At 44.3% G+C, this 22,585-nt stretch overlaps 1 protein-coding gene across 5 annotated transcripts in view; it reads left to right on the top strand.

Annotated features, from left to right (window-relative positions):
• The first annotated feature begins 445 nt into the window (after window positions 1–445).
• Window positions 446–22,585, top strand: part of TOX3 (TOX high mobility group box family member 3) — a 120,161-nt gene continuing 98,021 nt past the window's right edge. For 2 of the 5 annotated variants that reach the window (XM_042231618.1, XM_012189754.4), the window contains exon 1: window positions 446–961. In XM_042231618.1, the coding sequence (XP_042087552.1) occupies window positions 875–961 (87 nt within the window). In that variant the 5' untranslated portion in view covers window positions 446–874. Of the gene's footprint in view, window positions 962–20,649; window positions 20,954–22,585 lie in introns of those variants that run through there. The other 3 variants (XM_042231621.2, XM_042231619.1, XM_042231620.2) reach the window with 3 other exon arrangements.

Below are 22,585 nucleotides of genomic sequence, written 5' to 3'. Positions count from 1 at the left end.
GATGACTGCAGCCGGGGGGCCCAGGGCGGCGGTGGTGGGAAAGGGGGCTGGAGGGCCACACCGGGCTGGCCGAAGCGGCCGAGGGAAGGAGGGGGGCGAGGAGCGCTCCGAGGCAGCGGGGACAAAGAGGACCGGAGAGGGAAGGGGGGCGCGGTGGGAAGAAGAGGGGCCCGGGAGAGGGGGAGGCCGCCGGCAGGGCGACGGGGCGGGTGAGGGCTGCGCGAGGCGCGGGGTGAGCTGCGAGGGGCCGCGCGGGGCAGGGGCCGGCGGGGCGGGGTCCGCGCGCCCGGAGGCGGTCCGGGCCGAGAGCGCACCGGCGGGGCGGGCGGCGCGCCAGCTGCCCGCGGTGGGAGGGGCGGAGCGGCGGCAGCGCGGGGAGGGGACCGGCGGCGGAGGGAGGCAGGAGGGGGAGACGGAGGGGAGGGGCCGGGCCCCTTGTCTCCGCGGCTCCTCTCCTCAGTCCGCCCGGGGAGGAGGAGGAGGAGCGCGGCCAGCCGCCGCCGCCGCCGCCGTCCCAGCCTCGCCCCGCGCACCTGAACTCGCCGCGCCGTCCCGGGCCCCCGCGCCGCGCCCCGCGCCCCGGGCGCCCGGCCCGCGCGCAGCGCTGCCTCGGTGCCCCTGCGGGGCGCGTCCCCCGGGCCGCCTCCCGCTCTCCCGCGGTTCGCGTGGCCGCGCCTTTGTGTGCGGCGGCCGCGGCTCCCGGGCTCCTTCGGCTCCAGGTCGCTGCGCCCCTCCGGCCCCGCGTCCCGCGCGCCGCCCCCGGGACAACCCCAGCCCGGCGCCCCCCGACGGTGGATCTAGCGGCTTCGAGGAGGCGGGCACCGGCCCCGGCGAGCCCTAGTCCCGGCCCCGCGGCCCCGGGCCCGGCTCAGGCATGGATGTGAGGTTCTACCCCGCGGCGGCCGGGGACCCCGCCGGCCTGGACTTCGCGCAGTGCCTGGGGTACTACGGCTACAGCAAGGTGACCGGGCCGGGCTGAGGCCGGGGGGGGCGGCGGGGCGGGGGCCATCTCTCCATCCCGGGCGCGCCCAGCTCCGCCTGCTGCACTTTTCTCTCCCCACTCCACTCCTTTCCCTTTGCGCCTTCGTCTCTGTCCAACTCTCTCGCTCTACTCTTTCTGCCCCTTCCCACCCCCCTTTTTGTCCCTCATCCTGCGCTCCCCTCTCCCCTCCGCCTCTCCTCCCACTATCTCACTCCCCCACCCCCCACTCCGCCGACTCTCTTTGGCTGCCCCCAAAGAAGCGAGGAGCAGCCCAAGAACTGCAAGGGGGCACTCGCTTTGTTGTTGTTATTAGTAAACCCGATCGCAGGCTCCCCGAGTTTGGGGTGGAGGGGGGCAATGCAGGAGTCCCCGATCTCGTGGTCTGATGACCTCGCCACCCCTCTCCCAGTCCATCTCACCTCCCCCACGCCCCCGAGAGCTGGACTCTGGGCCGCTTAGCGAAGGAAAGGAACTAACTTTTGAGCGTGCCCTGGATGGGGGGAACAGGGGGCCGGGAAGTGGTGGGACCCCCGCAGGTGGCCTTTGCTGCCCTCTCGCTGGGGCACTTTGGACCACGCAACGGAGGGGCCCGCTCTTCCCGGGTTAGCGCGAGTGGCTTCTCATCTTTCATTTTCTGGGGAGGGGTAAATTTGGCATTTCGGGGAGATCAGGGTTGGAGACCTCCACACCACGCCCTGGATCACCCCACCTCCGTCGCCTCCCCCTGCGCCAACTTTGAGGACCGAGCATTTCAGGTGGAGGAAGGTGGATCTCCCGGAAGGGCAGCTGGCGCCGCGCGGAGCGGCGAGTCCGTGCGGGAGCCGGAGTCCTTGGGCCAGGGCAGCGCGGACTCGCGTTCTCCATCCTTTCTGAAGCCCCCCAAGGCCAAGCTTTGAAGGAAACATCACCCCGAGGGCGATATTCAGAGAAAGAGCTGTGCCTTTCGAATGTGGTTTTTCTTTCTTCTTTCCCCTCCCTGCTCCTCCCTCCCCCACCCCTACCCCCCTTTTTCTTTCAAATCGCAGTTTATGATTGCTGGGATAACAGAGGAGGAAATAAAGAGCCTGCAGAAAGAAAGGTGCTATACAAAACGAATGAGCACATCGCAGGAAGAAGGGGAATTGTATCTTGAGGGAGGAACGGTTTGCAGTGCCCCGTGGCTGATGGAGGCTTCTGTTCCTTTCTATTTGTTTATACTCCCATCCGATCGCAACTCCAGTGCTGAAGTTTGTGAAAGACCATCAAGGTCTCTCTCCTTCACCCTTGTCCCCTGTGTCATCATCGTCCAGCTCTGCGCCTGGCACTGAGGGGCCTCCCAGCAAGCATAGAAGGAAGGGACATTATTCAGAGTGTTTTAACCCTTTGGTGATGGGAGGGCGAGGCGGGAGCATTCAAGCTCTCCAAATTCCTGAGCTTTGAAAGAGAAGCAACAAAAAGCCCACCGAGGTAGCTAGAGTTACTGTTTAGTTTCTGTCCTCTGATTTTGGATTTACTCAGGTTATTAAATGCTTTAAAAAGTCCCCCATGTATGCTCAGTTAGGGACTCAGGCAGCCTAATTAAGTATGTAGTGTATCTGAGAATCCACCTAATTGTTCCAGTGGGGTATTATTTGTCTCCTTACAACTTAGCCTTGTGTATGCAAGCCTTGTCTAACTGGGCAGGCTCTTATTTTTGGAAGCCATTACCTTTCCTAATGTAACTACTTCTTTCTCTGATTTGAGATCAGCAACACTCCAATGACACCAAAATAGAAACCTTTTGTACTAATCCAGTCACTGCAATGCGTGGCAAATCTCTGTTCACTAGGATCCCAAGGGTACTTCAAGGGACCAGAGGAAATTGTGGGTGTTTTGTGTGTGTCTCTTTTTATTTTTTGAGAAAGGCTATTTGGAGTCAATTTAAACTCAGAGTGTTATTTATTTCAGGGAGGGTCTAGAAAGCTTAAAAACAGATAATATTTATTGAAATGCTTGTTCACCTTCAGGAGTAGGGACGCAAGTTGGATTGCTGTCATATTTTCTTAAAGCAGCTATTTGCCTGAAATAACTCAGTTTCATAGTAATTCTGCAATCTGTCGTCTTAAGTGCTCTGTGTACCCAACTTATGAAAGTTAGCACTTAATATTGGTACAAATCAGATTGCACTTTTTTAAGGGATGTTTGCATTTCATTCCTTGCAGATAAAAATACAAAAATCTTTCAACTGAGCCACGATACTATATTTTCCTACTCTTCATTTCATAAGTGAACAACCCAACTCTATTCCCTGTAATTTTTCTTTATGGAGGGAATGAAGTAGAAGAGGAAGTATTAACTTCATGGGTATAAAACAGCAAGTGCTAATTAAAGGTTTATAGCACTTCATTTCATAGCTAACTTGTGTGTCTGAAGTGGCATTATTCAATACAGATTTATATCGAAAATGTGAAAACTAGCGGACAAAGGCATGCATTTATTTTATTTGAAAACACCTGTAATTATTAATCTCCAAAGACTTTAACTTTTAATCATCTATATTATCTTTCTGGATGGGAAATGATGGCTTTCTAAGAAAGTCTGTTTCTGCCCTTTCTTGTTTTAATGACCATCTGGGAAACTTTAGAAGAAATACAGAGCCCTCTGCTCCAGGCTTAACAAGTGCAAAGTTAGCGCTTATCTTTAAATTTATTTACAAACCGTGAATAATAGGGTTTCATTCATTTCTCTCTTTAACAAATGACTAGAGTCCTTTGTATAAATTATATCATGTGCATTATCTTTACATTCTGTGAGTATATGGATCCTTTTTAAATGTCAGCGATCATGAAAGTGTGTAACTCTGTCCATGGAGAATGGATGAAAGAGTTTTGAGGGTTCAAAAGTCATTGCAAGTAGGAGAATAACTTCAAATAAAATATAGCCAGGATCATTAAAATCAGTTAATAATTCATGAACCAGCCACTGATGTATAAACTTAAAGTCATCTCTATTTCCTCAGGGCTAATTTCCATTTTAATTTCAAGTGGAAAATCTATTGTTTGAGCATTTCTTTTTCTGATGCAGCTAACAAATTAAACTAACACCTATATATATATATTTGAAAAAGGCCTTATCTTACTCAAGTGAATTAATGACCCATTGTCTATATATCTGGATTTTTTTCTTTCTCCGGGTTCAATTTGTCTTCACCAGTAAGAAGATAATATGCAACCTATCCATCAGCATGTTCAGAAGTCTGTTTTCCCTAAATAAACTGTTGTATTTAACATGGGTGTAAGCAAGATAAAAATCACACTGTGGGTTAATAATGAACTTGAACCCAACTCTAGTTACTTTCCTGCATATTCTTAGGGCTTCCCTGCCCCCTTTCAAAATACCGCTATTGACTTCTTACCCTATATAGAATGGGCCTAACTGTTGTAACTCTATCAGTCCCAAACATTCCTTTCTAATTACTATATGTGTTATTGATCACTCTGCTTAATTAAGACACTCTGATGTGAACTCTTTTCCTCCACCTCATGGGCTTCTACCTTAACTAGCTTGAAGAGTAGGAGGACCTGAAGGGTGATTTGTCATTGGTCTATATTGGTGGAGACCATGGTTTAAATTGAGAACATATTGAGAGGGGAGGGGTGTAAGACTGAAACTCTCTTTACGTTAATATCTTGCACTAACATAAGAACTCATGATTTCATCTACAGGTTCTAGAGTATGGGAGTATTGAACTTTGAGAGCAGATTGAGAGATTTTTCATGTCTGGTATTTAAATAAGATGTGAAAACCACATTGTGAAAGAAATAAAATGTTTCTAAGGACCTTAAAGCAGGGGTCATAAACGCAAAATGTCTTTAGTGACATCTGGTTAACCTTCATGAAGCCAGGTGTTGTGGTTAAGTGGAGAACATGCCCCATTGAAAGGGGGCGCCTTGCTCAGCATTATTAGATTTTTGTTATACCAACATTTGACCCAGTATCTCCATATTCTGCATTTCTGTTTTTTTCAAGAGAATGATAATCTGGGTTTTTATGGGAAATAGCCTGAATTTTAAATATTGCAAATTAACAAACAATTGAAATCGTTATGTAGCACTCTCAAGCATGCTCAACTCTCGTCTTGACAAACTCATAGGCAGGTGAGAATTCAAAATATCAAATTTTTTAATCAGTCATTTCTAGTTTATGTTGAACTATGTGGGCGATTCTACTGCAGTGTCCACCTACATGGATTGTTCATTTGAGTGAGTGGGGGAGATACAATTTAACTACTTTCAGTGTAGTTCTAATCCAATCGTTTGGATTCTATTATTTGTTACTTTTATTGTCTCAAACCAATGGAATAGTTGTTATAGACCAGGATTTGGCAAACTGTATCCTGCAGGTCACATCTGGCCCCGTGACTGTTCTGGTATGGTCTGCAAGTTAAGGTTGGTCTTTGGATTTTTAAATGGTTGAAAGAATTTGAAAGAAGTATAAGATTGGATTGGCCAAAAGTTCATTCGGGTTTTAAGTAAATTGGTACAGAAAGTCCCAAGTGAACTTTTTGGCCAACCCAATATTTTGTGACTGTGAAAACTACATGAAATTGACTTTTGTGTTCCATAAATAAAGTTTTATTGAAACACAGCCCCACTCATTTGTTTACATCTTATCTGGGAGGTGGGCTGCTTTCACGCCGCAGTGGCAGAGTTGAGTCATGGTGACAAAGACTGCATGGCTTGCAAAGCCTGAAGCATTTGCTGTTTGCCCCTTTATAGAGAAAGGTTGCCAACCCCTGTTCTAGATAATTAGTCCACTGATGGTGCCATAATCTTCCTGTGTTCCAAGCCAAGGCAGCAGAAAGAAAATCAAGCTGGTCTAACTGGAAAGATGTCTATCTCAGAGAATGTTTCTGGAAATGGTTCTAGAATTGTGGGGTCTCAGCCCTGCTTTTGGTCATGGTTATGTAGGAGGAGGCTTGTAGAAGATATTGAAACTTATCTTCAATAAGATCTGATTGAAGCTCTTATTGATCTTAACATCAATATGAATCTCTGGGAATGGGATCTAGGCAGCAGTGTTTAAAAGCTCCTCAGCTGATTCTAATGTGCAGCCATGGTTGGAAACTTTATTTTAGGCTGAGGATCCTGGAGTGAGTAGTGTCAAGGGGCAGTAAAACTGGGTATGAAGTTTGTGATTGCTATAAAGAAGATAAGACCTAGGGCAGAATGGTTGGTTCTAGGTCGGCACTCAGGGTCTTTTGAGGACCTTGGCAATGCCTCAGTCCTATTGGTCTGGGCTCCCCTTCATGTCTTCCATTTAATATAAAATGATGTGATACCATATCTCAGTTGCTATTGATGAGGTGGCTTGTGTTTGTATTTTGTAGACATTTAATTAAGCATCTATTTGTTTTAATTTTGTGGTGTATGTCTGTGTGCACATGTGTATGTGTGCTGTGTGGCCGATTAATTTTTTCTCATATTTTGAACATTTTTATAGGCCCCCAAGAGGCTTGGAGTTCTAGGTGTCCAGTCTGTGGTGACTAATGAATAAAGTGATCCTTCTGACAGTAACTAGATGTCCATAACCCTCCCCCTGCCATTCGCATTTTGCCATCCCAAACAGTGGAGTGTTGATGAGAACCCTGTGCTCAGTGGAGCCTAACACAGTTAGCCAAAGAGTATTAATTTCAGTCATTTCAGGTGAAGTCAATGGTTGTCAGTGGCCACAACATTCAAAGTATGTGTGGATATTGCAAGAACTTTCTATTCCAGATCACAAACTGTCAGGGGAATGCTGAATCCACTTGAGGACTTGTTTTGTTCACTTTGCACCAGTATTTTTTTAAAAAATAAATGAATCATATGCTTCTAAAAGTCTTTGCACATAAGTCTGGATTTCCAGCTTTTCCCTCCTCATAAGTTTGGCAGTACTAGACCTGTACCCTCTTGCTGCCTCATCTCTTGTTGCCCTGATTCAGATGGCCATGCATTCCACCGTTCACCATGGTCCTCTCCTCCCTCTCTTCCTCATACTTAGACCTCTGTAAACCTCTGAGGTCCCAGGAGGCTTCAAGTTTGAAAACTTTGATTAGAAAGAGATGAAATTAAGCAAGCATCAAATGATGCCCAGACCTAGTGAAATGAGGTCACTGTCGTTAGAGAAGTGTTCCTTATGGTATGTAGGAGAGTGGATTAAATGGAAAAGAGTAATTTGTGGTCATATTATAGAGCAGTGTTTCTCAAACTTTCGCATATACGGTGATCACCTAGAGTGGTTTTTATAACACAGACTGTTGGACTTTACCCCTGGAGATTCTGAATCATCAGTCTGGGGTGGGGCTGCCAGGTGATGATGTCATGCGGTGAGTAGCATGGCATGGAGGGTGTTAAGTGGTAAGGGAAAGAGTTTGTCCTATATACATTTATGGGTTAGAATGCTTTGGGCTGCAGGGAATAGAATGCCCAGCAAACAGTGGCATAAACAATAAGGACACTGGTTTACTTGCAAGCCTTTAGGTGGGCCATCTCTGGCTGTTTTGGATGGTTCAGTCGTGTCTTCCCTGGTGGCTCAGATGGTAAAGAATCCGCCTGCAGTGTGGGATACCTGGGTTCTATCCCTGGGTTGGGAAGAACCCTTGGAGAAGGGCATGACAACCCACTGCAGTATTCTTACCTGGAGAATCCCATGGACAGAGAAGCCTGGTGGGCTACAGTTGATGGGATCACAGAGAGACAGACACGACCGAGTGACTGAGCACAGTACAGTCATGTCTTCAAGAAACCTGTGTGCTTTTCTTTTTATTCTGCCATCCTTGGGAGTTTCAACAGTCTTCTCATGGTCACAGGGTGGCTGCTGTAGCTCTTGGCATCACATGCCCACGTGATATCATGCAAAATGGGAAACAGAATAGCGATGTGGTGGGAGTGGTAGCAAAGGAGCACTTTCTCCTTCTATACGTCTCTTATGAACACAAAGTGGGGAAGATGGGGTGGGAGATTGCGATCGACATATACACACTGCTATGTGTAAAACAGATAGCTGCTGAGAACCTCCTGTATAGCACAGGGAACTCTACTCAGCGCTCTGCGGTGACCTAAATGGGATGGAAATTTGCAAAAGAGGGAATATATTGTATACATATGGCTTCCCAGGTGGCTCCGTGGTAAAGCATCTGCCTGCCCATGCAGAAGATGCAAGAGGTGCAGGTTCGATCCCCGGGTCAGGAAGATTCCCTGGAGGAGGAAATGGCAACCCACTTCAGTGTTCTTGCCTGAAAAATTCCATGGACAGAGGAACCTGGTGGGTAGGCTACCGTCCATGGGGTCACAAAGAATCAGACATAACTGAGCACGCACGCACATATTCTGGCTGATTCACTTTGCCGAACGGCGGAAACTAATACAACATTGTAAAGCAACTATACTCCAATAAAAAATTTTTTTAAAAAAGAATAGCTTTCTTGATAACAGTTCCACTAAACTCTTTTGACTTATTGATCAGAAATGGATCACATGTCCACCCTAGACCCGTCATTGGCAAAGAGATTGCTGTGATCAACTTCAGCCAATCCTGTGTCATCCCCTGGGGCTGGGCACTAGTCTCATGAGCATAATGAATGCTATGCTCTGTTAGCAAGGAGGAAGGCTGTCGGAAAGACACCTGTGTCTACTGTGGGGCACGTCTGAACAATTTTGAGAGGACTGGTGGTGTGGGTGGGGCTGTCCTGGGTGAAGATGGCTCTGACTTTTTCGTGTGGGACCTGACAAGAGGTTGTGAGGGTAGGGGCAGGGAGGAAGGATTTGAGCTAAGGAGAGGTGGGTATGGCTGTGAAGGAGAGAGGCAGGGAACAGAGCATCTCTGTAGCTTAGGAAGGAGAAAAGGAGGCTGAGTGTTTGAACTTGGGACCTGAGTGAATGTTGACCTCAAATAGAAGCAGAGAGGCCAAAGGAGGAGCTGGTGTTGAAGGACAGATAAAGCTGATCGAGGATGTTTTGCTGGAACATTCCCACAGAGATATCAAGTAGGTGCCCTGGAACCTGCCAGTGCCCTGGAACTCAGAGAGAGAGAGAGAGATCGGGGCTGAAGGACCAAAGTCGAGGTCTTCCTCTATGTGATAAAGCACTGCAAACAGAAGTGACTCCTCTAAATGTAAGGAGACAGGGGTGCAAGGATATATGCTTAATCAAGAGGGTTGGCTGATGTGGTAGTCGTTAATTCAGCTTCCCAGTTAGGAAGGTGGTATTTTAGGACATCACATGTGAAACTCCGAAAATTTGGAAATCTTGCTATACCATTACAACTATGATACAAAAAAGGAGTGTGTGTGTGTGAGTGTGTGATGGCTTATTTTTTCTATCTTAACAGTCATTTGGAAAGAAGCATTCTTAAATAGTGGTCATCAACTGGGAAGGATGCAAAATTTGTAACACTTTATGTTGCAACCACATCAGCCACTTTTGAATTAAAATATTTCATGTGTTTTTCTTGATGTAAGAGGTACAAGTTCAAATTGGATTTTGTGATGTGTTAATGATGGCATTAGTATCTTAGGGAATCTGTTTTGAGTGTGGTTAGTGAGGAAAGACAGGATATCAGCTAGGTATGTTTATAAATTCAATACATTTTACAGGTGGATTCAGCACTCTTTAAAAAACTGTTAAAATATAAGAAATAGAGGCTTTTATTCAAGGTCTGCGTGAGCTTCTGACAGATTTTATTTTCTCTCTCTGTAGTAGATCATTTTATGTTCTTTGTTTCCTAGGTTTGTATCTTAATCCCTTCCTTTGGGAGGCCATGTTCTTTTAAATATGTTCCATGCGTGTATAAAACACATGAGCCATTGGAAAATGGCCCTTCTTGTAGGACTAACATTCTGTCTTTAATCTTAATTTAATTTTACTTTGTTTATAAAAGAATACTTTTCATGTCTTCATAATCCTGAAGTTAAACAAATTGGCCGATATCAAGAAGTGTTTGGATTTCACTAAATACTATCTGGATGACGTCGATTCATTCTTTTGGAGGAACTAGATTTTAAGGTGGGCCCTTCTATTCCAGCGCTTGCAAGTTTAATGTGGCCTTTGCTACACTGACTATAAATTGTTTATATAAAAGTATTATGTTAAATATTATAACGGAAGTGAGTTCTCAATATATGTTAAATTGATATGGTAGAACTATACCATATTATGAGATTTTCCAGCAGTTTCTACAGCTAATTTGTAATGAGCAAGGGATTTTGATGTGCCATAGAATAACAAAAGTTCTCCACTTTCTTTTAAAAATCTTCTAGATACAGGAAGTAGAAGTTCCAAATGCTGACCTGCTAGAAAACTTGTATTAAATATGTATGTTTGACTTGAAACTTTTTTTTTTTTTAGAAAAAGGATGAGTTAAATTTAGAACTGTTGAGTACTCATGAAGAATACTAGCAGATCTGTTTTCTAATCTTTTATGCTTGCCTCTGGGCTTCCCAGTTGGTGCTAGTGGTAAAGAATCTGCCTGCCAATGATGGAGATGTAGAAGACATGGGTTCGATCCCTGGGTTAGGAAGATTCTCTGGAGGAGGGCATGGCAACCCAGTCCAGTATTCTTTCACGGAGAATCCCACGGACAGAGGAGCCTGGTGGGCTACTGTCCGTAGGGTTGCAAAGAGTCAGACACGACTGAAGCAGCTTAGCACTCACACATGCGTGTCTTCAGGGAGAAACTCAACTCTTATTATTTGGCTTACACAAAAAATTCTAACAGTGTTTAATGGAGAAGTCGTCAAAGCTGTTGTACAGTTTTGAATCCAAGTAGGGAAAATCCTCAAACTGAGTTAAATAGAAAAAGGGTTGTGAGTTTTGCTTCAGGCATAGCTGGATCCAGGAGTTACAAAGGGATGCTGTCAAGACTCTTTTATATTAGTTCTGTTTTCATCTGTTTGGCTTCTTTCTCAGTCAGGTTATACTCAGATGGTGGAAAGATGTCCAGTAACAGCTGCAAGTCACACCTGCACAGCTTTCCCAAGAGGGAGCAATTCGCTTCCCCACTTGTCTTAGTACCTTGTGTGCGTCAGGTCTCATTGGACAGAGCTGGGTCACGTGCCCAGGTCCAGCGTCCCATCTTAGAATCAGAGGTGCGTACTGGCAGCCCCCACAGAAACCAGATGAGCCAAGAGTTGGGAGCAATGGTACCTCAGAGGGACACCAAAACACTGATGTTACAGTGAAAGGAAGTGGATGTGTAGTATTAAAAACAGAGAAAAAAAATCCATTTAAACTGCTAAATGAAGTGAAACGTGATGCTTTTGAAGAATTTTGAAGATTTGAGTTGTTCATGGTTCTTGTTCTTTGTGGAAACCAGGAATAGCCTGTGCCTAGTCATTGTTACTTATTATGCATTTATTGGGAATGCACTTCTGAGGGCCTATTAGATGTGGTCTGCCTTTGAGAAAACTCTGGTTTGGTGGGAGAGCAGGTGTTTATATGTGAGTGTTCAGGAAATACGGGTGTGTGTGTGTGGGTGTGTCAATATGGGTACATGGGGAGATATTCTGGACAGAGGCCAGTGGTTGGTTTGGTAAAAGCATTCCAGAAATGGTCAAGGAAAGGGAAACTTTGATGCAGGTAAAGAAGAACCTTTGAGTTAGGGTTTGCTTGCAAGTAACAGGAAAAAAAAAAATCTTGAGGGCACTCCCACCTGGTAAATAAGAGATGCTTGCTCTTTGGAAGAAAAGTTATGACAAAGCTAGACACCATATAAAAAGCAGAGACATTACTTTGCTGACAAAGATCCATATAGTCAAAGCTATGGTGTGTTTCCAGTAGTCATGTACAGATGTGAGGTTGGACCATAAAGAAGGCTGAGCACTGAAGAATTGATGCTTTTGAACTGTGGTGTTGGAGAAGACTTGTGAGAGTTCCTTGGAAATCAAACCAGTCAGTCCTAAAGGAAATCAGTCCTGAATATTCATTGATAGGCCTGATGCTGAAGCTGAAACTCCAATACTTTGGCCACCTGATGCAAAGAGCTGACTCATTAGAAAAGACCAGAATGCTGGGAAACATTGAAGTCAGGAGAAAGGGATGACAGAGGATGAGATAGTTGGATGGCATCGCTGACTCAATGGACATGAGTTTGAGCAAGCTCCGGGAGATGGTGAAGGACAGGGAAGCCTGGCATGCACAGTTCATGGGGTTGCAGAGTCAGACACGACTGAGCAACTGAACAACAACAGCTATGGTTAGCAGTCTCTGCTCTCACTGCTGGGGGCCTGGATTTGACCCCTGGTCAAGGAACTAAAATCCCCACAAGCAGTGAGGTGTGGCCAAAATATAGAACAAAACAAGCAAAACACAAAACCTCAAAAAACTACTTGAGAAGCAGTGGCTTAAGTGAGGTAGATTTTCTCTTGTCCCTAATGAAGACTAGAGGTAAGTAGTACAGAGCTACTATGGGGGCTTCCTAAACATCTGGGACCCAAGCTTACCTCCAACTTTCATGTGCCCCTTGAACTTAAGGTTCAACGTGGAGGGCCAGTTATCTTCATGGTCCAAGCAGCAGGAAGGAGATGCGGTCAAGGGAGGTTTCCAGAGGCTGCCACAGGACACTTGCTTATTCCTCACTGGCCAGAGCTGAGACACAAGGCCACACCTACCGGTGCAAGTCTGTGGCTGGCCGTGTGCCCAGGCAGACACTCAGGTACTGAGGGAGCAGGCATGAGTGCTTGTGAGTGTGGTCTGAGGAACCCTTTCTGGTTATCTCCAGTACAAACTGTGATGTTGTATTTTACTTCATTCAGTATTTTAGCTTTTATTTGCCCCTTAGAGGGTGCAACGGAGAAGACAGTGGCACCCCACTCCAGTACTCTTGCCTGGAAAATCCCATGGATGGAGGAGCCTGGTAGGCTGCAGTTCATGCTAAGGGTTGGACACGACTGAGCGACTTCCCTTTCACTTTTCACTTTCATGCATTGGAGAAGGAAATGGCAACCCACTCCAGTGTTCTTGCCTGGAGAATCCCAGGGATGGGGGAGCTTGGTGGGCTGCCGTCTATGGGGTCGCACAGAGTCAGATACGACTGAAGTAACTTAGCAGCAGAGGGTGCAGAAGGTGCAGAGGCGCAGTGGGTGGGTGGGTGGGGGTGCCATCTGTCTCTTCACTATCTTCTATCTCTTCACTATCTCTTTTAGTGAAAGAGATACACCATGCTATCTTTTCAATCCTTTCCTCAGCTTTGGGGTTTATTTGGGCACACTTAAAATACGCAATGATTGATCTTTGCAGGAGCTGCAAATTCAATGTCCTGACATTAATTGATTACTTATATTGTAGATCCAAATTTCTTTCCTTTCTGAAATACCTCCTGAATTTTTACACTATCATTTCTCAAGTCCAAACTCTTGGTAACAGAGTTTTATGCAGAAGTCAACGTTTAGTTGCATTTTTAAATGAGATTGTTTTTCAATGGACTTGCTTCTTCTTTGATCAAACCCAGCTTACTTCTGACTCATCATATCCATATGTCCACCAAATCTTCCCCAGAAACCTATGGTTCTCTTTGCCCTTTCTCCTCACTTAACCCCCTGGTCCCTTTAGTTAACCTGTGACCACTGCAAAGCCAAGGCATCCCTCCCTACCATGCCTCCTCAGCCCCCTCCCCCTTTTGCTGTATAGGCTTTGTCAGCCTTTGCTCAAGCCTATTTCTCAACTTCAGGGTAACTGAGAACTGTGGCCATTTTCCCTACTAAAAATTAAAACTGTCTGAGTGTACCTGAGTCCTTTTGTTCATCTGTTTATTCTCTTGGACATTTTCCAGATGGAGAGCCCAAGGGCTCCCCACTCTTTTCAAGTCACAGTCAGACCAGCTTGCCCTTTAGTCTTAGGAGTGAACTCTCAGCTTTCGCTTCACAGGAACGTTGATACTATCTGCTGGGAACTGCTCTCCTGTCATCCCAACTTGTGTAGGAACCGCTCCTCTCTTTCATCCAGACGCAGAGGAGAGCAGTTTCTACTCTTCGGGGGAAATCCCCACCACCCCACCCCCACCTCCATGACAATGTCACTCCTCTTCTGACTGTTAAATATTCTTGATTCTGCAGACAACTCCTGTCTTTCCTATCTGGTCCCTGTCAATGGTTGCTTTCAAATGTGCCTAGATGTCCTCTGACCTCCGCTACATGCACTTCAGATTTTTCCACCTTCAGTTTGTTGAGGGCCACCTCACTTGTTATAATTTTGACTGTCTCCTCAGTCCATCCATGGACCTCCCTAGTGGCTCAGATGGTAAAAGAATCTGCCTGCAATGCAGAAGACCTGGGTTCGATCCCTGGGTGGGGAAGATCTCCTGGAGAAGGGAATGACTACCCACTCCAGTATTCTGGCGCAGAAAACGCCATGGACAGAGAAGTCTGGAGGGCTACGATCTGTGGGATTGCAAAGAGTCAGACATGACTGAGCGACTAACACACACACATTATAATACGTGTCACAGTTTCGTTCAACTCACTTTTCTCCCTTGCATAAATTAATGGTAAATGAAGACTATCACCAGTGGAAAACCCTATCACTTCCCAGACTTAAAGGAAAATCCTAAAGATAAACACCAGGGGAGTAAACAGTATTCTGGAAAGCTCACTGGAGACCTTGCTGGCCTCAGGCTCTGCTGTCTGTTTGTTGAAAAGGAGGATTTGCAAGTGTTAGCGAGGTGTGGAAGCTGTGTTAGCACCAAACTGAGATGCTGCCTTTGATTTTATCTGGGGTCTTGAAAGGGAGTTCAAAACAGAAGGACTTTCTCAAGATGTGATTAAACATTCTTTCTTCCTTGTCTGTGGACCTTGCAGAGCAGTGCTTCTCAAAGTGAGATGTGCAGGCAGGTCAGCTGGGGGTTGGGATACAATGCAGATCAGTGGGTCTCAGGGTGCTGGAGGGTTGGCATTGCTAACCTGTTGCTGCTGGGTCCCGGCCACGCTGGTAGTTGTGAGTCAAGAAAGGACCATCTTCTTTGACACTTATCTGACTCTGTGAACCCCTGTTTTTTCAGCATCTCTCTACACCATTGCTCAAACAGGAAATCTCTACCTGGACTTCCATGTCTTTCCTACTCCCAGACCCTTCTCAACACACTGCAGTTTGCTTCTGTTTCCCCTTTTATTGATTGACACCGTCTTTTCCCTCTTCTCCTGCGAGCTCTGCCTTGCCCAAGGAGACTTCATTCGTTCTTGCAAGAACATGGAGTGCCAACTTTAGGTGAGATCCTACTTTAAGCCCTGGAGCTATGCTTTTCTGATGGCTCCTTGAAATCGCCTATCTCTACCCCTGCCCTTCTATCTCCTGTGACCTTCTTTGTCTCTGGCTCCCAAATATGGTACATTTGGGTACTTCTGCTCTTTTGTCCTGTCTGCTTTCTCTCCTCTTCCCAGACAGTGAAAATGTCCTCCCATAACCTGTCTCCTTACTGTTTTGCCCCTGTATTTCCACACCCCCCCCCCCACTTCATGTGTAGGTCTTGTTGTCTGCCTTTTGTGTTTGCTCTCTGATATTCTTTGTATCAGATAGCTATTGCTGTGTAACAAATTAAACCTTGTGGCTTAAAACAAAGAAACAGGTTTCCCTTGGGATTCTGCAAGTCAGCAGTTTAGGCTGGATCCAGAGGCTCAGTTATTCTATTTTTAAATTTATTTATTCTAATCGGAGGATAATTGCTTTACAGTATGGCACAGCTATTCTTATCTTAGCTGGGTTCTCTTATGTGTTTGTGATCAATGGCAGGTTGGCTAGGAGGCTCTGCTTCTGGAGATTGGCTGACTGTCTGCTGGGGGTCCTCACTTCTCCTGCAAGTACATGTAATCTCTCCCCTCTGGCAAGCCAAATTGTACACAGGAGTCTGGATGGCAGCATTTTAAGAAGTTCAAAGAACCCTTGAGTTCAGGCTCAGAAACTTGTCCTTCTTGCACATTCTACTGCTCAAAGCCAGCTTCAAGGGGAGAAGTAGATTCCATTTCTTGAAAGGAACTATTGCAAATTCACATGATAAAGTGTGTGGATACAGGGAGATGTGGGGCTTTTTTTTTTTTTTTTTGCAGTCTACCCCCCAAGGCCTCAAATCTTCATCTCTGGCTCCATATGCATTTCTCACCTCCTACATGGCAGCTCTCTAGAAGATATTACCACTTCCTTGTCTCCCATCTCTTCAAATCCAACAGAAGCCATATGGCCACCTGCATCCCTCTTCCCCCAAAGCTCCCCTTCACATTTTCACCATTTCTCTCCGTGCCCTCACCATTTTCATATACAAAAAAATTAATCATGATTGCTTGGCCCCTTTCATTCCCTTAGGGCAATAACTCTTCATGTTGTCTTCATTTTTCCTCTCATGCACTTTTTTGCATCTATCTTCTTTCTTTCCATTGCCAGCATCCTAGCCCAGGCCTCTGTCATAACCCCAGGCTCCTCACCAACTCTGTGTTCTCTAAATTTCTCCCACCTGCAGCTGAGTCTGTGCTCCACTTTGATTTGATCCTCAAAAGGATATTAGTCTAAGCATCATTCTCCTAAAAGCACTTCCAATGGCTCATTTTTGTGTATACCAGTGCTTTCTCAGCCTTGCCACCTCTTTTTGGCCATATCTACATACCACTGATATTATTTATTAAATATTTTGTGGACTTGACTAGCAGTCCAGTGGTTAAGACTTTACCTTCTGGTGCAGGAGGTGTGGGTTTGATCCCTGGTCAGAAAACTAACATCCCACATGCCCTGAGGCCAAAAAACCAAAACATAAACAATAAGAGCAATATTGTGACAAATTCAATAAAGACTTTAAAAATAGCTCACATCAAAAAATTAATTAAAAAATGTTTTTTTTTACATTGGCTCACTTTTTATTTCATATCACTATTGCATAAGGCAATCTTGTATTGCTTGCAATATGTAAAAATTAGCCATACAATAAATGCAAAACTGTTAATATTTTTTAAACACTTATTTATATATCAATTAAATTAATCCATTTATGCATAATAGATATTGGGAGTATTGGCCTACTGGCTCAATTGCTTTGTCCTCAATTTGACATTGGAGACCCTTCATATCTAGTAACAAATTTAACCACACTAAGGAAAAATAAAATTCCTTAGAAAAGATTATTGAATTTTATTAAGGGTCATTACAGTGGCTATAGATCAGCACCACAAAGTAGGATTGCCTGTCTTAATATTTTTGTGCATTACTTAGATATATCAGTTGTCTTGAACATATTAATTTGAATTAGCTATTTTCCCTGGCCCTCAAAGCTCTGTTGTTCATACTTACGTTCTTGGTAGCATAACAATCTTGTTCTGTCTGCATTAATAATTTTTCAAATATTATCTCCAGTTCTGACTTTGACTTGACAGGTTTCCAGCTGCCAGTGGGCCAAAATTTTGTACTACGTATTCCCTTATTCATGGCTTGTCTTAATTCTAGATTCCTAGGAAATACTTTAGTTGTGATGTATACCACTGTGATCATCTGAAAAATCACCTCATTGTTAGACACTTTGAAAACACTGATGTTTGAGCAGATGCAAGATGGGGGGCATTCACCTGCCTTCCCCACGATTTTTGAACCTGTGTGTTTATTAGGGTAAAACTGGTGGAAGTTCAGGGCAGAAACCAAGTGAAGGAAAACCAAGTCAGTTTAAAGGAATTCTGATAGACTTATACAGAAAGCAAGAAGAGTGACAACAGAAGGCAAGAGGGACAGTGGTTGAGCGTGATCCTGAAGACACATATCTAGAGAGACAAAAAAATGATGTCTCAATGTGAGGAGGAAAAAGAAAAGGGTATTTTTTTTTTTTTAAAGAGGCCAATTCAACCTTAAGTTAACTGATAACTTTTGGACTATAGTCAACACTTTATTAGTTAACTACTAAAATTTCCCAGTGAAATGCAACCCACATGTGAGAATTCAACTTTCGGAGAAATGTTTTTCTGATGATAAATTTGGCCACTATACTTAATGGTTGACACAGAATACTTGTCCTTTAGTTTCCTATCAGAAATGATGCTCTTGAAGTCTGCTGCTCAATCCTTAGTAAAAACTGTTATTAAGAGATAATATATTTATGGCGAATGGCCTGAAGAAGATGCAGGGCAGCCATTCAACCAGATAACCTAATTTAATGTGAGGCTTCTGCCAGCCTGAGAGCTGCCTGCTCAGGAGGATGCTCTGTTGTAAACCCCGCTCCACAGTTGCCTTCACTGGGTCTTTCTCGTGTATCGATTGCACACTCCTAGAGCTTCACTTTGCACAAATAGTAGTTTCATGAATATCTTCTTTTCAGTTCTGTGTTGGCTATATCCCATTACATATCCCAGGGTCCTCTTTTATGATGTCTTACCAGAGAATCTTCTTAGGTTACTGTACAGGAAAAGCTGGGGGAAAAAATCACTTAGCTTTAGCTAATAGGTATTATTAATCTTGTTATTCTCATTTCTTTGCATTGGCTGCCAAGAAGCTTGGAGTCCAACATGAAACTTACTCAGTAACTATCCAGGAAAGTAGAATGTACATTCCGGTCATCTTGGCTTTATTATTTTCTTAAAATTTTTGCCTTGATTCTTAGAAATATACTCTCTCTTAGAATCAATTGTACTTTTAAAAGTCACCCAACTCTTTTGTGGAGAAAGACAGGTTATGAATAAATACTTAAAATGCTCCTAAGTACAATGAGTATGTTTATATAGTGTCAAGGATACCTTGCATATCTTTCTACAAGAGAAATTTCCACTTAGGAAATTAAAGTCTACTGGTTATGTCAATATTGTGCAACTGAAAAAAAAAAATCACCAAACACATCCCTTCCCCCTTTGGTCTTTTTATAAGGACAAGTCTAATTCTCAACATAAAATGCTTGCTAGAGTTCATCACTTTTAGGATATTTTCCCCAGAGTTAGGGAATCTATTGAATTGATGAGTATAGAGAAATTGGGATAGTCCCCGAGCATTCAAATCAGTATTTGAGCTCTGTTATCAGTCAAACATTTCCTCTGATTGCTATATGTTCACAGTATGCCATCATTAGCATTTATCTTGGACTTCCCTGATAGCTCAGCTGGTAAAGAATCCACCTGCAATTGAGGAGACGCGGTTTTAATTTTACCTGAAGACTGTGCTAAGATTACGCCAGCGTTGGGAGTCCATTGGACCAGTTGTCAAGTGGTGACTGGTCCACACATACATTCCAGGGCCCATGAGTTGGCTCCCTCATAGCTGGAAAACATTTCTGAGCACACCCAGGGCATTTGATCTTTGAGAAAGCGCTGCTGTCTTGGTTCTGGGAAGCCTGCCCGGTGCCACGTGAGCTCTGCCCAAATTAAGAGAAGCAGTTAACCTCTTGTAAAACCAACTACCCTCTTAGATTGCTTTAAAGTGACTCATGGCAATGCAGATGTACTTTACCATTGTCTTGGGGCCACTGTTTTGTTTAGTCAGCTTCCTGAAAAGTGGAAAACTTTATTTTGGTGACTTTGGAAAGCAGCCTGACTCATTCCTCCTTCAGTTGTTTATCTAAGGTTGGCCCAAGAGGTCTAATGGATTTTAATGACTCTGAATATCGAGCAGTTGGCAGGCTGGCAGGGTGTGGGGGCAGAGGCCCAGTTGGAGCCACTTTCCACTATGTATGGGCTCTTTGATCTCCAGCACATTTGTGAGCCTCATCTCTAAAATGGGAATTCTGCTCTGTTGGGTGGTAGACAGACACTGGTGAACAAAACGGAGAAATCCTGCTCATAGGACTTCCATTTTAGAGGATTCTAGACCCACCTGCTACATGGGATTGTTGTGTGTAATAAATAAACTTCTTGTTGTTGTTCAGTTGCTAAATCATGTCCAATTCTTTTGCGACCCTGTGAACTACAGCCCACCAGACTCCTCTGTCCATAGGATTTTCCAGGCAAGAACACTGGAGTGGGTTGCCATTTCCTTCTCCGGGGGCTCTTCCCAACCCAGGGATCGAACCCAGTCTCCTGCAATGGTGGGCAGATTCTTTATCACCAAGCCACCTGGGAAGCCCATAAATAAATTTACTTTGTAGAAATTAATGACAGCATTTATAGCATAGAGTTGCTGTAAATATTGACTGTAGCTCTTTGTATACTAATGGCTTCATTATTGTTAGCTATTATCATCATTGGAGCTTCCCAGGTGGCACAATGGTATAGAATCTGCCTGCCAATGCAGGAGACACAGGTTCAATTCCTGGGTTGGGAAGATCCCCTGGGGGGAGAAATGGCAACCCACTCCAGTATTCTCACCTGGAAAATTCCATGGACAGAGGAGACTGGCAGGCTACAGTCCACGGGCTCGCAAAGAATCGGACACAGCTAAGCACCATGCATGGCACAGTGATCATCATCATTATTCTAGGCTATTATTTTTCACCTGAGATCAGGTGAATTTCTTCAGATGTGGAGAGATTGCTAAACAGACTGTGGGAGAAGGATCTTGCCCCGGAATATCAAATATATGAACGGAACTGTTTGGAGGACTTTACACCTTAAACATTGATAGATGGATCCTGTTTTCTTTGCTTAATGTATAACTAGATCAGGGTTTCTCAACCTCAGCATTATTGATGTTTGGGGCCAGATGATTCTTTATTTTGGAGCTTTTTTGTATATTATTGGGTGTTGGCAGCAACCCTGGCCTCTAGCCACTAGGTGCCTGTAGCACCTCCAGTAAAACAACCAGAAATGTCTCTCAACTTGGCCAAATACTCTTTGGGGGGCAGAATTGCCCCTGGTTGGGAACCACTGAGCTAGAGAAATATTTTGGAAAACTTTATGGTTTTACCATTTAGAAAGTGCTAACTGGGATGAATTACTCTTTCGCTACAAAGAGCATTTATCTAAATATAGGGCAGGTTTTCCTCTAGGGCCTAATGGAGCTAAAAGGAGGCTCCATTACCGTGTGTGCCTCAGAATAGCTAAGAAGGCCAGTGTCTGTTTTGGGGAGTCACCGGGGAAGGAAGTCCTTGGACCAGGTAAGAGAATCAACAGCTGTCTTGGCATCTGGCAACTGTTTTCTTTTTCTTCCTCTCTCTTTCTGTTTGGGGATCTCGCTGGGCTAATAGTAAAAAACTTTTGAATTTGCAAAGCTATGTGATACAGTAGATTGAGAGGAGAAGGTCTGTGTTCACTAGACAGAATAATTGTTCATGAACTTGGGACTTGGCTCAGTTAGGATCCACCTCGGCCTCTAGATACGTGAATTAAGTCAGTCACAAAGCTATTTGGAGTGTCTTGTTAAAATACCACCAATGACTGGTTGTATGGTGCATAGAAGCTTAAGAAACAGTTTTGACTTTCTACACAGTGACCTCCATGTCTGTCAGTCTTGATTGTCTGTCCTCAGAATACATCCCTGTGTCTGGCATGCAGAAAAATCTCAATTTATAACTAGCTGAAATGTTTTATGCTAATAGTCAATGTTCCTTGTTTAAAGATTCTATAGACTGATTACACATTCCTTGAACAATTGATAGGATGTCTTAAGGAACCTGTAGCAATGTGTTCAAAAGAACAAATTCCAAGAACATGTACTGTGGTGGTCCAGCATTTTCCAAGCAATAAATTGCCAAGCCTACCTGGCTGATCCTTCCCAGAGCAGTCGTCGCCATGACCCTTCCCTCTCTACCATGCTTGGAATTCCCAAAGGGAAGGGGGGAGTGCTGCGGACAACAATGTGCCCTCTTGGGCTCTGATCAGGGTTTTATTGTCAGGAAATCCCCCTTTTCAGGGACTTCATTGTCTGCATCCTCTAACCAGCCCTCCTCTAAACCGCTCCCCCATCCCCTACCAGCCAACAGATTTCAAGGCTTTATGGAAATGAAAAGTTGCTCTTCTTCACAAAGAAAGATTGGGGGAGATAAAGTGATTAACACTTATTTTGTTCAGGAATCCATCCGAGCCACCATCCTTGAACACTCATTTGGCTTGTTGGAAGGGTAATCTCTTTCAGAAACATTGGACAGAATTGACCAATTCATTATGTATGTAAGTCTGCTTAAGAATGTTTAATTCAGTGAGTCCTCATCTCCAGGCTTCGTAATCTCCTGCCTTGGCTATTCTGTTCTCTTTGAGTTTCTGCAACTCATTTCTCCCTTGATTATTGAATCTTTCCCTGGACATTCCAGACATGGTAGAATCTCAATGAATAGATGGATGGGGGTGGGGAATTCCACACTCTTTTAGTTGGTTGTCGATGACGGAATTGTTCTGAGGTAATTAAACTTGGGCAACTACAAACTTGAAAAAAGTATGAGAATACTTAAGCCAGTGGAAATGTTGGAGCATGCCTTAGAGGCAGCAGTAGCTTATAAAATGTAGCTACTTTGGCCAATATGGGAGAAGTTCCTGGAAAGCCAATTCTGGAAGATCTAAGGGAAAACAAGTGAACATTTAGTTCTTTATGAGCAGACCAATGTTTTTGCTATTTAAAGAGAGAAACAATTCAATTGTGGGTATCTTTCAGTGGGATATATATATACATATATATATAAAAATTCATTTACTCTTCTTTTTGGGTTTACCTGGCAGGTTTGTGTTATAAATTAATGCAGTATTAATACTTATAACAGGGAAGCAAGGGGGTGGGGAAAATATTGTAAAAGATT

This window comes from Ovis aries, chromosome 14, assembly GCF_016772045.2.
Source record: "Ovis aries strain OAR_USU_Benz2616 breed Rambouillet chromosome 14, ARS-UI_Ramb_v3.0, whole genome shotgun sequence".
Classification (NCBI taxonomy): Eukaryota; Metazoa; Chordata; class Mammalia; order Artiodactyla; family Bovidae; genus Ovis; species Ovis aries.
The sequence above is the reverse complement of the archived record's forward strand: the minus strand, read 5'-3'. Positions and strand labels throughout refer to the sequence as shown.